Consider the following 12,845-nt stretch of genomic DNA (forward strand, 5'->3'; position numbering starts at 1 on the left):
AATTTTTCACCTTCTTAAACTCAAGCTCTGGCTCCATTAAATACTAACTCCCCATCCCCCCTGTCCCTTCACCCTTACAGTCCCTTCACCTCCTGGCCCCTGGCATTACCAGTGTACTTTCTAACTCTGTGAATTTGACTGTTCTAGTCAAATACCAGTTTTTAAATTCAAATTAACTTCAGTGAAACATTCTTTACCGTCTGAGCCACCAGGGAAGCCCCTAATGAAACATTCTTAAAAGTCCTGCTGGTCACTTGCATTTCCTGCCTTTCACGTGTTTAGTGGCCCCATGTGACTGGCAGCCACCTTGTTGGGACAGAATCAGGTTTGATTTAGAGATTGTGTGTCCTGCAGAAGGCACATAGTGTCTGGTTGTCATACTATCTTTAATGTAAAGAGAAATTTGATGTTTCCCAGCTCTGTGGCCTCTCAGTTGCTTGAATGTGTCCCTTGCATCCACCCTCCCTTAGCAGAGCACCCCCAGGGGCACAAGCATTCCTCGGCTCAGAAGTTGAGCAGTGTTTTCTGTACCCCAGTGGCCCACAGCCTGCCTCCTTCCACATCCCTGGCAGCAGAACTGTGACTCAACAAGACTCAGCTGGAAGCCTGCAGCCCCTTGGTCCTTAACCACCTTTTCACTCTTCTAACTGCCTTTCCTGACATCTTTGTCTGCTCTCCCTGGTCCAGAGTCTGTGGTTCCATTGCGATCATTTCCTTGCATCTATCCTCAGGTTCCTTACCCTCCTCTTCGCTTTGTCAAAACCAGAGTTAAATCCTAATTTGTGTTATGCTGCCTGCATATGTGCAGCAGTGTGTTAGGGAGCACCACACTACCTGGTCCTGCTTAACCTCACACACCTCCACTGGGATCTCATGGTGGACCAGCGCTATCTGCTTTCTTCCACCACCTTTCCAGACAACCAGGTACCTCTGTTCTTTTCCAGGCTTCCACAGCTTCTTCCCACATTCACTAGTAGCTAATGAAAGTGCCACCTACTTTCTTGAGAAAATGGCAACAAGCACCAGAGAACTTCACAGACTAGCTGTCACATCTTACCTGCCAGCCTCTTTTCCCTGCCCACCTCCGTTTCCCAGTACAGGTGAGCTCCAGGGGTACCTCTTCAGAGCTCCGATCACAGCCTTCCTCACCTACTCCAGCTGCAGCTCTTCCTCTCTCTCTCCCTCTTCATCAGTTTTTTCTTGCAAGTGGATTATTCACATAAAAAGTATAATCTTGCTGTCAGTTCTTCCATCTTAAAAAAAAAATTCTTCCATTAAGCCACTTTCTTCCATTCTCTCCCCCATTTTATTTCTCCTATTTGCAATGAAAATAAAGGAGTTGTCTATTTGCTAGCACTACTTCTTCCAGTCTCTTTCTTTCTCTTTCAGCATTTTCACTGATGTATAGAAAACTGTGCAGATAATGTATGTACAGTGTAATGAGTTAGCACAAAGGGAACCCAATGTACATCTGTGTGATTGCCAGTACTTCCTCCCAAAGGTTACTAGCCAGTTTTTCTTCTTACCCTCTTTTGCCTCTTTTTGAGTTCCCATAGAATCATATATACTTTTTGTGATTCAGGCATCTTTCACTTGGTTTTGGACAATTCATCCATGTTACTACCTGTGATTATAACTTTTCAGTTGTTTACAATACCCTTATATTAGAATAGCATCATTTTTCCATGGATCTTCAGGTTTTTGCCAGTTTGGGGCTGTAATGTTATCCCAACATCTTTCTACATCACCTTTGATATGTCCATAAATGTAGTACCACAGAAGGGGTTTGCTGGGATGTAGTCTGTGCTCATCTTCAGCTCTAGCACATAACGCCAGCAGTTTGTTCAGGTGTTATACCCATTTGCACTGTCACTAGCAGGGGAATCATTGCCCTTGTCATCACCAACACCTCTTATTTGGCACTCTTCGTAAGTTTGGTCACTCTGTGCGTTTATAGTATATCTCTTATGGATGTGGGGGGGATTGTTTTCTGGGGTGGGAGTGGAGTTGGTCTTGCTTTTTTATTTTTTTTGTGGAAAGTTTAAACATAATACAAATTTGAACATAAGCATTTATTCCCATAATCCAACTTCAATTATTAACTTAGTCCATGTTTTATCTGTATGCCTATCCACTCCCTTTTTTTTACCAGCTCTTTTGTCCCTTGGAGTTTTCCCTTTCCCCCGCCATCTCTTTCCCTGAATTTGTCAGTTGTATCCCCATTGTGTTAGTTTCCTTAAGGCTGCTATAACAAATTATCACAAGTTTGGTGGTTTGAAACAACACAAGTTTATTCTCACAGTTGTGATGACTAGAAGTCTGATATCAACATGTTGGTTGGTTCCTTCTTGGGGAAAATCTACTCTGTACCTCTTTCCCAGCATCTGGTGGCAGTTGGCAGTCCTTGGAGTCGCTTTGCCTGTGGATGCATCACTCCAGTTTCTGTTGCCATATTCACATGCCCTTGCCTCTGTCTGTCTCTCATCTCCATCTCCTTTCTGTTGTCAGTCTTTGGATTTAGGACCTACCCTATAACTTTTTTGTTGTTGTTCAGTCGCCAAGTTGTATCCTACTCTTTGTGATCCTGTGGACTGTAGCACACAAGACTCCTCTGAAGTCCACTGTCTCCCGGAGTTTGCTCAGATTCATGTCCATTGAGTTGATGATGCCATCTAACCATCTCATCCTCTGTTCCCCCTTCTCCTTTTACCTACCGTCTTACCCAGCATCAGGGTTTTTTCTAAGAGACTCTAAATCTAGAATGATCTTATCTCAAGATCCTTAACTTAGTTACATTTGCAAAGACCCTATTTTTTTACATTCACAAACACCAAGAATTAGGACTCCAGTGGATCATTTTAGGGAACACAGTCCATGCCCACCTCTCCCATTGCCTAGTTTCTTATTCTCTCCTCCACATTTTCCAAGTTGTTACTTTAATCTCAAGGCTTGGTTTTTCCCCCTTTTAGCAAAATTCCTTCATGAGTTGGCAGTTTAGTGTTCCGTTGTTAAGTTGCTAAGTGGCATCCAACTGTTCTTGTGACCCAGTGGACTGCTGCCCCCCAGGCTCCTCTGTCCTTGGAATTTCCTAGGCAGAAATACTGGAGTACGTTGCCATTTCCTCCTCCAAAGGGCCTTCCCGACCCAGGGATCAAAGCCACACACCTGTACTGGCAGGTGGCTCTTCATCACTGGCCACCTGGGAAGCCTGGTCTTAGTGTTACACCAGGAGAAATACACTGTCTGGTGTCACCCTTTTTTGAGATATTAACAGCCTTCATGATCAGTATCTGAATTCATTGCATTGCAGAATGGTATGTTCTCATTCTAGACGTTTTCTCTCAAACCACTTCTCTTCTAGCATTTGCTTCTACCACCCTGCCAAAACTGCACATCAGGATCATTTATGATTTCCACGTCACTCAGCTGTGGTCTGAGCCGCATGTGGCCTCTCTACTACACGACACATTTGATAACTAGCTACCTTAATTGACTTTTTTCACTCAGCTTCCATTAACTTGCTTAGGTCAATATGAATACGTAGGTGTAATAATGATTGTGAATACTAAACGAATTTAAATTTTAAGTACAGGTAGAAAGTAGAAGAAGCAGGTAAGAGTCAAAATAGTTGCCTCCTGAAGAGAGACAGGCAGGAAGTGATGAAGGATGGGAAAGAGATCTGCTGTGTTTTATTAAAAGCTCTTTAGTACTATTTGACTTTCTAAATAATGTGCCTCTATTACATTGAGAGAACTTTTAAATCCATTAAAAAGCACCTGACAACATAGTGCTTTAATTTTACCATAGACCCACGTAGTGGATGTGTAGTTCTTACCCTTTGAATGCCCGCAGACGCTTGTATTCCGGTCGTGTCTCTTGTCTCTTCTAGAATGGCAGTTCGGAAAACCCTCATTCCCCCTCAGCCTCCTGATGTGGCCAGCCCTCGCGTGGAGAGCTCTGTGCGGAGTACGTCTGGGTCGCCCAGGCCTGCAGGGTGAGCACATAATTGAGGACAGGAAAGTCTAGTAACATGTTTCAAACTTCACATAATTTGTCTGTGTGCATCTAAAAAACCCATTTTCTAAGCTGTGTGATCTGGACACACTTCTCAACCTCTCTGGTCCTTAATTTCCTTATTTATGAAATGGGCATACTTATAATATCTTCCTCATAGGATTCCTGTGTATTCATAGCACTTAGGATAGAGCCTGCCTCATAGTAAACACCCGGTTCCTGGGTTGCTATCAAAATGGCATTCCTGGCATTGCTATCAAAAATGGCATTATGACGATAGTTAATTCATGCTATTTTATTTATCTTCTTAATTCTAAAAGTAGTATTTTGGAAAAGAAAATGAGACAATATAAAAATTAAGTATAAAGTAAAAATCTTTGTCCCATTCTCCACTTACCTCTCTAGTCCCACTCCCCAGAGTAATTTGTTACTATTTTAGTCTCTAAGTCTTTGCAACCCCATGGACTGTATAGCCTGCCAGGCTCCTCTGTCCATGGGATTTTCCAGGCAGGAATAGTGGAGTGGGTTGCCGTTTCCTTCTCCAGGGGATCTTCGCATCCCAGGGATTGAACCTGCATCTCCTGCATTGGGAGGCAGAGTCTTTAACACTGAGCCACCTGAAAAGCAACCCCAGAGTAATATTAATTGGTTAAAGTTTTGTTAAGTGTCTTTCTACATCCTTTTCCACATACATGTGTAGATAGGCTGATAAGTTCTTAAAAATAAGATTTTATTGATTTTTTATTATATGGCATTTTTTACTTACATTAGTAGTAGCTTACTCTGCTAATATATTTAGATCTACTTCTTCATAAAACTTCATTCAAAAAATTATGAATGCCATGTGTGTACTAAGTATCATTTCAGAATCCAGGGAAATAAAAGTGACTGAAACAAAGGGTCCATTCTCCTTAAGCTTACTGTCTAGTGAATGTAGAGAAATAATAAATATGTGAAGAAAAAGAAACCAGTGTAAAAGGAATATAAGTGATGGGAGAAGGGGTGATGACTTACAGAAAGGCTTCTCTGAGCAGAGGTTTTAAGAGCCACATGTTCCCTGATGTAAGACTGTGTTGGGCAGAGGAAAGAGCAGGGACCTGGACTTTGATGTAGGAATACTTGCAGTCACCACTTTGTACATTAGTGCAAAAATGTACAAATAACTGTGTAATCAGAAACTGTACATGGTTATTTATAATTTTTCTGTGACCTTAAAAACATTTGTGAAAATATTAAAAACGTTCTTCCTATTTCTTTAGGGAATCTCCCTGGTGTAGGGATCAAACCCAAGTCTCTTTCATTGCAGGCAGCTTTTTTACCATCTGAACCACCAGAGAAGCCCATAATATATAGGGAAATGGAAAAAAAAAATAGTAAAACTAAAGTTTACTTAGAACACTGTAATTGGAATATCAGAAGCACTGAGGATTAAAATGTTTTATTTCTTTCTAAAAACTCATGAAGAGTTCACCCTCTGTGTCCAAGGGTGTTAACACATGACAGGCATCCACAGGTTTGGTATCTGGATTTTCGTGTCCCCTAGGGGATGAGTACCAAGGGACAGCTGTGGTTGGAACAGTGCTTGCCTTATTCACATTATATAACTTGTGATAGAGAGCAAGAGTACGTCTGTGCTTTAGTGAATTGTCATATTGCTTTCTAAATTTGGATCTGCCCTGACATTTTATCTTTTGTATTTTCAATATTGTAAATTTTCTCCAAGAGTTCCTTTAATGTGAGGTTTTTGCCAGTATCACTTACAGGGACAGCTTATCTACCTTAACTAATCCTTGGAATCTGTGTGCACCTTTCATAGTAGCATCTTTATCTGTGCAAGTGCAAATAAAGATTTCTCTTTGGAGAAATGTGTGTTTAGGCTGTTAGGTGTTTTGAGCTGTTAGTAAATTTTTTGGTTTATTAGTCACGTCATTTGCAAATATTTTCTCCCAGTCTGAGGGTTGTCTTTTCATTTTGTTTGTTGTTTCCTTTGCTGTGCAAAAACTTTTGGGTTTAAGTAGGTCCCATTTGTTTATTTTTGTTTTTATTTCCATTGCTGTGGGAGACAGATCAAATAAGATAATGCTGTGATTTATGTCAGAGTGTTCTGCCTATGTTTTCCTCTAGGAGTTATATAGTGTCCAGTTCCCCATGTAGGTCTTTAATCCATTTTGAGCTTATTTTTGTGTTTGAAGTGAAGGACTGATCTAATCTCATTTTTTGACATGCATGTAGCTGTCCGGTTTTCCAGCACCATTTGTTGAAGAGACTGTCTTTCCAGCATTGTGCAGTCTTGCCTCCTTTGTCATAGATTAATTGACCACAGGTGCATGATCTTATTTTTGGGTTTCTGTCCTGATCCGTTGATCTGTAATTCTGTTTTTGTGCCAGGACAATGCTGTTTGGATGACTGTAGTTTTGTAGTATAATCTGAAGTCAGGGAGTCTGATTCCTCCAGCTCCCGTTTTCTTTCTCAAGATTGCTTTGGCTATTCGGGGTCTTTTGTGTCTCCAAACAAATATTGAGATTTTTGTTCTAGTTCTATGAAAAATGCCATTGGTAATTTGATAGGGATTGCATCGAATCTGTAGATTGCCTAGAGTAGTTCAGTCATTTTGACAATATTGATTCTTCCAATCCACAATCATGGTATATCTTTCCATCTGTTTATGTCTTCTTCAATTTCTTTCATCAACATCTTATACTTTTCCAAGTACAGATCTTTTGTTTCCTTAGATAGGTTTATTGATAGGTATTTCGTTCTTTTTGAGGTGGTGGTAAATGGAATTGTTTCCTGAATTTTCTCTTTCTAATCTTTTGTTGTTAGTGTATAGAAATGGAGCAGATTGCTTTGTGTTAATTTTGTAACCTGCAACTTTACCAGATTCATTGATGAGTTCTAGTAGTTTTTTGGTAGCATCTTTAGGATCTTCTGTGTCTAGTATCCTGTCATTTTGTCAACAGTGACAGTTTAACAAATTCTTTGCCAGTTTATGGAAACCCACTCCAGTATCCTTGCCTGGAAAATCTCATGGACAGAGGAGCCTGGTGGGCTGCAGTCCATGGGGTCGCAAAGAGTCGGGCATGACTGAGTGACTGACACACTTTCCAGTTTAGATTCCCTTTACTTCTTTTTCTTTCCTGATTGCTGTAGCTAAGACTCCCAAAATTATGTTGAATAGAGGAGGTGAGAGTAGAATCCTTGTCTTATTCCTGGTTTTAGAGGGAACGCTTTCAGCTTTTCACTGCTGAACATGACTCTAGCTGTAGGTTTGTCGTATAAGGCCTTTATTATGTTAAGATATGTACCCTCTTTGCCCACTCTCTGGTCTTGGTATCAGGGTGATGGTGACCTCACAACTGAGTTTGGAAGTGTTCCTTCCTCTACAGTTTTTTGAAACAGTTTCAGAAGGATAGATGCTAACTTTTCTCTAAATGTTTGATTAAATTTGCCTGTGAAGCAGGCAGGTCCTGAACTTTCATCTGTTGGGAGGTTTTTAATCACAATTTCAATTTCATTGCTTTTGATTGGCTTGTCCTTCTCTTCCAGGTTGTCCATTTTGTTGGCATACTGTTGCTCATAGTAGTCTCATGATTCTTGGTATTTCTGTGGAATCAGTTGTAATGTCTCCTTTTTCATTTCTAATTTTATTGATGTGAGTCCTCCCTTTTTTTCTTCATGAGTCTGACTAAAAGTTTATCAATTTTATCTTTTAAAAGAACCAGCTTTTAATTTCATTGATCTTTGCGATTGTTTTGTCTCTATTTCATTTATTCTGCTATGATCTTTATGATTTCTTTCCTTCTGCTAACTGGAGATTTTGTTGTTCTTCTTTCTCTAGGAGTTTTAGGTGTCAGGTTATGTAGTTTATTTGAGATTACTCTTGTTTCTTGAGGTAACATTTTACTGCTATAAACATCTCTCTTAGAGCTGCTTTTGCTGCATCCCGTAAGTTTTGCACCATTGTGCTTTAATTTTCATTTGTCTCTAAGTGTTATTTTGTTTTCTGTAAATTTCTTCCGTGGTCCCATTGGTGGTTTAGCTGCATGTTGTTCAGCTGCCATGCATTTGTGTTTGTTACAGTTCTTTTCTTGTACTTTATTTCTGATTTCATAGGAATTGTGATCAGAAAAGATGTTTGATATGACTTCAGTTTTCATAAATCTACCAAGGCTCACCTTACGATCCAACAAGTGGTCAGTCCTGGAGAATGTTACGTGTGCCCTTGAGAAGAATGTGTAGTGGCTGCTTTTGGTTGGAATGCTCTATGAACATTAGTTAAGTCCATCTGATCTAACATGTCATTTAACGCCTGAGTTTCTTTATTAATTTTCTACCAGATAATCTGTCCATTGTTGAAAGTGGGGTATTAAACTACCCCACTATTGTTGTGTTACTGTCTATTTATCCCTTTATGGTTGTTGGTATTTGCCTTATATACTCAGGTGTTCATATGTTGAGTGCATATATATTTACAGTTGTTATATTGTCTTCTTAGATTGAACCCCTGAGCATTATGCAGTGTCCTTCTTTTTCTGTTATAACAATATTTGTTTTAAAGTTTGTCTGATACAAATATTGTTACTCCACCTTTCTTATGATTTCCATTTGCATGGAATACTTTCTGCCATCTCCTTAATTTCAGTCTGTAAGTGTCCCTAGGTCTCACATGGGTCTTGTTTTTATTTTCATCCAACCAGTCTTATGTCTTTTGGTTGGTGCATTTAATCCATTTACTCTAAGGCAGTTATCAATATATATGATTGTATTGTTGGTTCAGTAGCTAAGTCTTGTCTGACTTCTTGAAACACCGTGGAATGTAGCATTCCAGGCTTCCCTGTCCTTCACTATCTCACAGAGTTTGTTCAGATTCATATCCATTGAGTTGATGATTATATCTAACCATTTCATTGTCTGCTAGCATCTTTTTTGCTTTCAGTCTTTCCCAGCATCAGGGTCTTTACCAGTGAGTCAGCTCTTTGCATCAGGTGGCCAAAGCTTTGGAACTTTTCAGCTTCAGCGCCAATCCCTCCAATGAATATTCAGGGTTGATTTCCTTAGGATTCACTGGTTTGCTCTCCTTGCAGTCCAGGGAACTCTCAAGAGTCTTCTCTAGCACCACAGTTTGAAAGCATCAGTTCTTCAGTGTCAGCCTTCTGTATGGTCCAACTCTTACATCCACACATAACTACTGGAAAAACCATAGCTTTGCCTATACTGACCTTTGTCGGCAAAGTGATGCCTTTGCTTTTTAATACACTGTCTAGGTTTGTCATAACTATCCTTCTAAGGAACAAGTGTCTTTAAATTTCGTGACTGCAGTCACTGTCCTCAGTGATTTTGGAGCTCAAGAAAATAAACTGTGCCACCATTTCCACTTTCTCCCCACCTGTTTGCCATGAAGTGATGGGACCTGATGCCATGATCTTAATGTTTTGAATGTTGATTTTTAAGCCAGCTCTTTTACTTTCTTCTTTCACCTCCATCAAGAGGGTCTTTAGTTCTTCTTCACTTTCTGCCATTGTAGTGATATTATCTACATATCTGAGGTCCTAGGTATTTCTCCCAGCAATCTTGATTCCAGCTTGGTATTCATCCAGCCCAGTGTTTTGCACGATGTACTCTGCCTATAAGTTAAGTAGCAGGGTGACATTATACATCCTTTATGTACTCATTTCCCAAATTTGAACCAGTCCGTTGTTCCATGTCTATTTCTAAGTGTTGCTTCTTGACCTGCAAACAGGTTTTTCAGGGGACAGGTGAAGTAGTCTGGTATTCTTTCAGAATTTTCCATAGTTTGTTGTGATCCACACAGCCAGAGGCTTTAGCCTAGTCAGTGAAGCAGAAGTACATTTTTTTTGGAATTCCCTTGCGTTTTCTGTGATCCAGCGTGTGTTGCCAGTTTGATCTCTGGTTTGTCTATCTTTTCTGAATCTAGCTTGTACATCTGGAAGTTCTTGATTTATGTGCTGTTGAAGCCTAGCTTGAAGGATTTTGAGCATTACTTTGCTAGCATGTGAAATGAGTGCAATTGTACAGTGATTTGAACATTTATGGCATTTTCTTTCTTTGGGATTAGAATAAAAATTGATCTTTTCCTGTGGCCACTACTGAGTTTTCCAAATCTGCTGGTATATTGAGTGCAACACTTTTTAACAGCATCATATTTTAGGATTTGAAATAGCTCAGCTGAAATTTCATCACCTGAACTAGCTTTGTTCGTAGTAATGCTTCCTAAGACCCACTTGACTTCACACTCCAGGATGCCTGGAATGTGATCACATCATCATGGTTATCGAGGTCATTAAAGACCTTTTTTGTATAGCTCTTCTGTTTATTTGTGCCACCTCTTCTTAATCTCTTCTGCTTCTGTTAGGTCCTTGCCTTTCTGTCCTTTATTGTGCCCATCTTTATATGAAATGTTCCCTTGCTATCTCTAATATTCTTGAAGAGATTTCTAGTCTTTCCCATTCTATTGTTTTCCTCTATTTCTTTGCATTGTTCACTTAAGGCTTCCTTATCTCTCCTTGCTATTCTCTGGAACTCTGCATTCAGTTGGGTATATCTTTTCCTTTCCCCTTTGCCTTTCACTTCTCTTCTATTTTCTGCTGTTTATAACACCTCAACCAGTTTGCCTTCTTGCACTTCTTTTTCTTTGGGATGGTTTGGTCACCAAGTCTTGTATCTTGTTACAAACCTCCATCTATAGTTCTTTAGGCAATCTGTCTGTCAGATCTAACCCCTTGAGTTTCTTTGTCACCTCCATTGTATAATCATAAGGGGATTTGATTTAGGTCATACCTGAATGGTTTAGTGGTTTTTCCCTACTTTCTTCATTTTAAACCTGCGTTGTGCAATAAGGAGCTCAGGATTGGAACCACAGACAGCTCCATGTCTTGTTTTTGCTGAGTGTATAGAGTTTCTTCATCTTTGGCTGCAAAGAATATAATCAGTCTAATTTCAGTATTGACCATCTGGTGATGTCCATGTGTAGAGTCATCTCTTGTGTTGATGGAAGAGGGTATTTGTTATGACCAGTGTTTTTTCTTGGCGAAACTCTGTTAGCCTTTGCCCTGCTTCATTTTATACTCCAAGGCCAAACTTACCTGTTATTCCAGGTATCTCTTGGCTTCCTCCTTTTGCATTCAAATCCCCTACAATGAAAAGGACATTTTGGGGGAGGGTATTAGTTCTCAAAGGTCTTATAGGTCTTTGTAGAACTATTCATCTTCGCTTCTTCAGCATTAGTATTTGGGGCATAGACTTGGATTACTGTGATGTTGAATGGTTTGCCTTGGTAACTAATAAAGATCATTCTGTCATTTTTGAGATTGCATCCAAGTACTGCATTTTGGATTCCTTTACTAACTATGAGGGCTACTTCATTTCTTCTAAGGGATTCTTGCCCACAGTAATAGATGATATGGTCATCTGAATTAAATTTGCCCATTCTGGTCCATCTCCTGCTTGACATGTCCAGTTTATCTTGATTTATGACCCTGACATTCCAGGTTCCTATGCAGTATTATTCTTTACAACATCAGACTTTACTTTCACCACCAAACACATCCACAACTGAGTGCCATTTCTGTTTTGGCCGAGCCTCTTCATCCTTTCTGGAGTTTCTCTGCTCTTCCCCAGTAGCATATTGGACACCTGCCAACCTGGGGGGCTCATCTTCCTGTGTCATATCTTTTTGTCTTTTCATACTGCTCCCTGGATTCTCGAAGCAGGAACACCGAAGCAGTCTGCTGCCGCCTCCTCCAGTGGGCTGTGTTTTGTCAGAACTCTCCGCCATGACCTGTCCACCGTGGTTGGCCCTTCATGGATGTCGTGGCTCCTAGCTTCATTGAGTCAGACAAGGCTGTGATCCTTGTGATCATTTTTGTTAGCTTTTTGTGATGTGTTTTTTGTTCTGGAGGGTGTGGTGTTGTAGCACTTTATTCTTCTGGATAAGAGGCTTGTGCAGCCTTCCTGATGGGAGGGACTGTACATGGGGAAAACTAGGTCTTACTCTGATGGGCCAGACAATGCTCATTAAATCTTTAATCCACTGTCTGCTAGTGGGTGGGGCTCTCTGCCTCCCTGTTAGTTGCTTGGCCTGAGGCGCCCCAGTCCTGGAGTCATACAGGCTCTATGGTAAGGCTGAAGGCTACCTTCAAAAGCGTCTGTGCCAACGTGCACCTCCCAGGACTGCTGCTGCCAGTGCCCCGTCCCTGAGGCAGGCCGCTGCCAATGCAGGTCTCCTAGTGGGGTCACTGTTCCTTCTCCCTGGGTCCTGGTGCGCACGTTGTTTTGTTTGTGCCCTACAAGCATCTCCGTTTTCACCAGTCCTGTGGAAGTTCTGTAATCAAATCCCGCTGTCCTTCAAAGTTGGATTCCCGGGATTCCCATCCCTTTGCCGAATTCCCAGGTTGGGAAGTCTGATGTGGGTGGGGCCTAGATCCTTTGCAGTGGGAGAATTTCTTTGGTATTGTGGGTCTTCTGTCTGGGTCACCCACCCAGCAGGTATGGGATTTGATTTTAACATGATTGCGCCCCTCCTACCATCTCGTTGCACTTTCTCCTTTGTCCTTGGACATGGGGTATCATTTTTTTGATCCAAACATCCTCATGTCAGTGGTTGTTCAGCAGCTAGTTGTGATTTTGGTGTTCCCACAGATTGAGTGCACATTTGGAAATCACCTTTCTGCTTTCTTTTTCAATGAATTTGACTACTCTAGGTACCTCATATAAATGGAGTTCTGCAGTACAATCACCCCCTCGATATCCCTGGGGCATTCATTGCTTCCATAACCCATACCATTGCAGATACCAAAATCCATAGAAGCTC

General features: G+C 40.8%; 1 protein-coding gene across 12 annotated transcripts in view; it reads left to right on the forward strand.

Moving 5' to 3' along the window:
• SAP130 (Sin3A associated protein 130) overlaps positions 1–12,845 on the forward strand; it is a 74,024-nt gene that overhangs the window by 40,819 nt on the left and 20,360 nt on the right. For 8 of the 12 annotated variants that reach the window (XM_043487787.1, XM_043487793.1, XM_043487792.1 and 5 more), the window contains exon 15: positions 3,890–3,994. The exons of the other annotated variants lie outside the window; for them this stretch is intronic. In XM_043487787.1, the coding sequence (XP_043343722.1) occupies positions 3,890–3,994 (105 nt within the window). The remainder of the gene's footprint in view (positions 1–3,889; positions 3,995–12,845) is intronic. 12 annotated transcript variants of the gene reach the window in all.

Source organism: Cervus canadensis, chromosome 15 (genome assembly GCF_019320065.1).
Source record: "Cervus canadensis isolate Bull #8, Minnesota chromosome 15, ASM1932006v1, whole genome shotgun sequence".
Classification (NCBI taxonomy): Eukaryota; Metazoa; Chordata; class Mammalia; order Artiodactyla; family Cervidae; genus Cervus; species Cervus canadensis.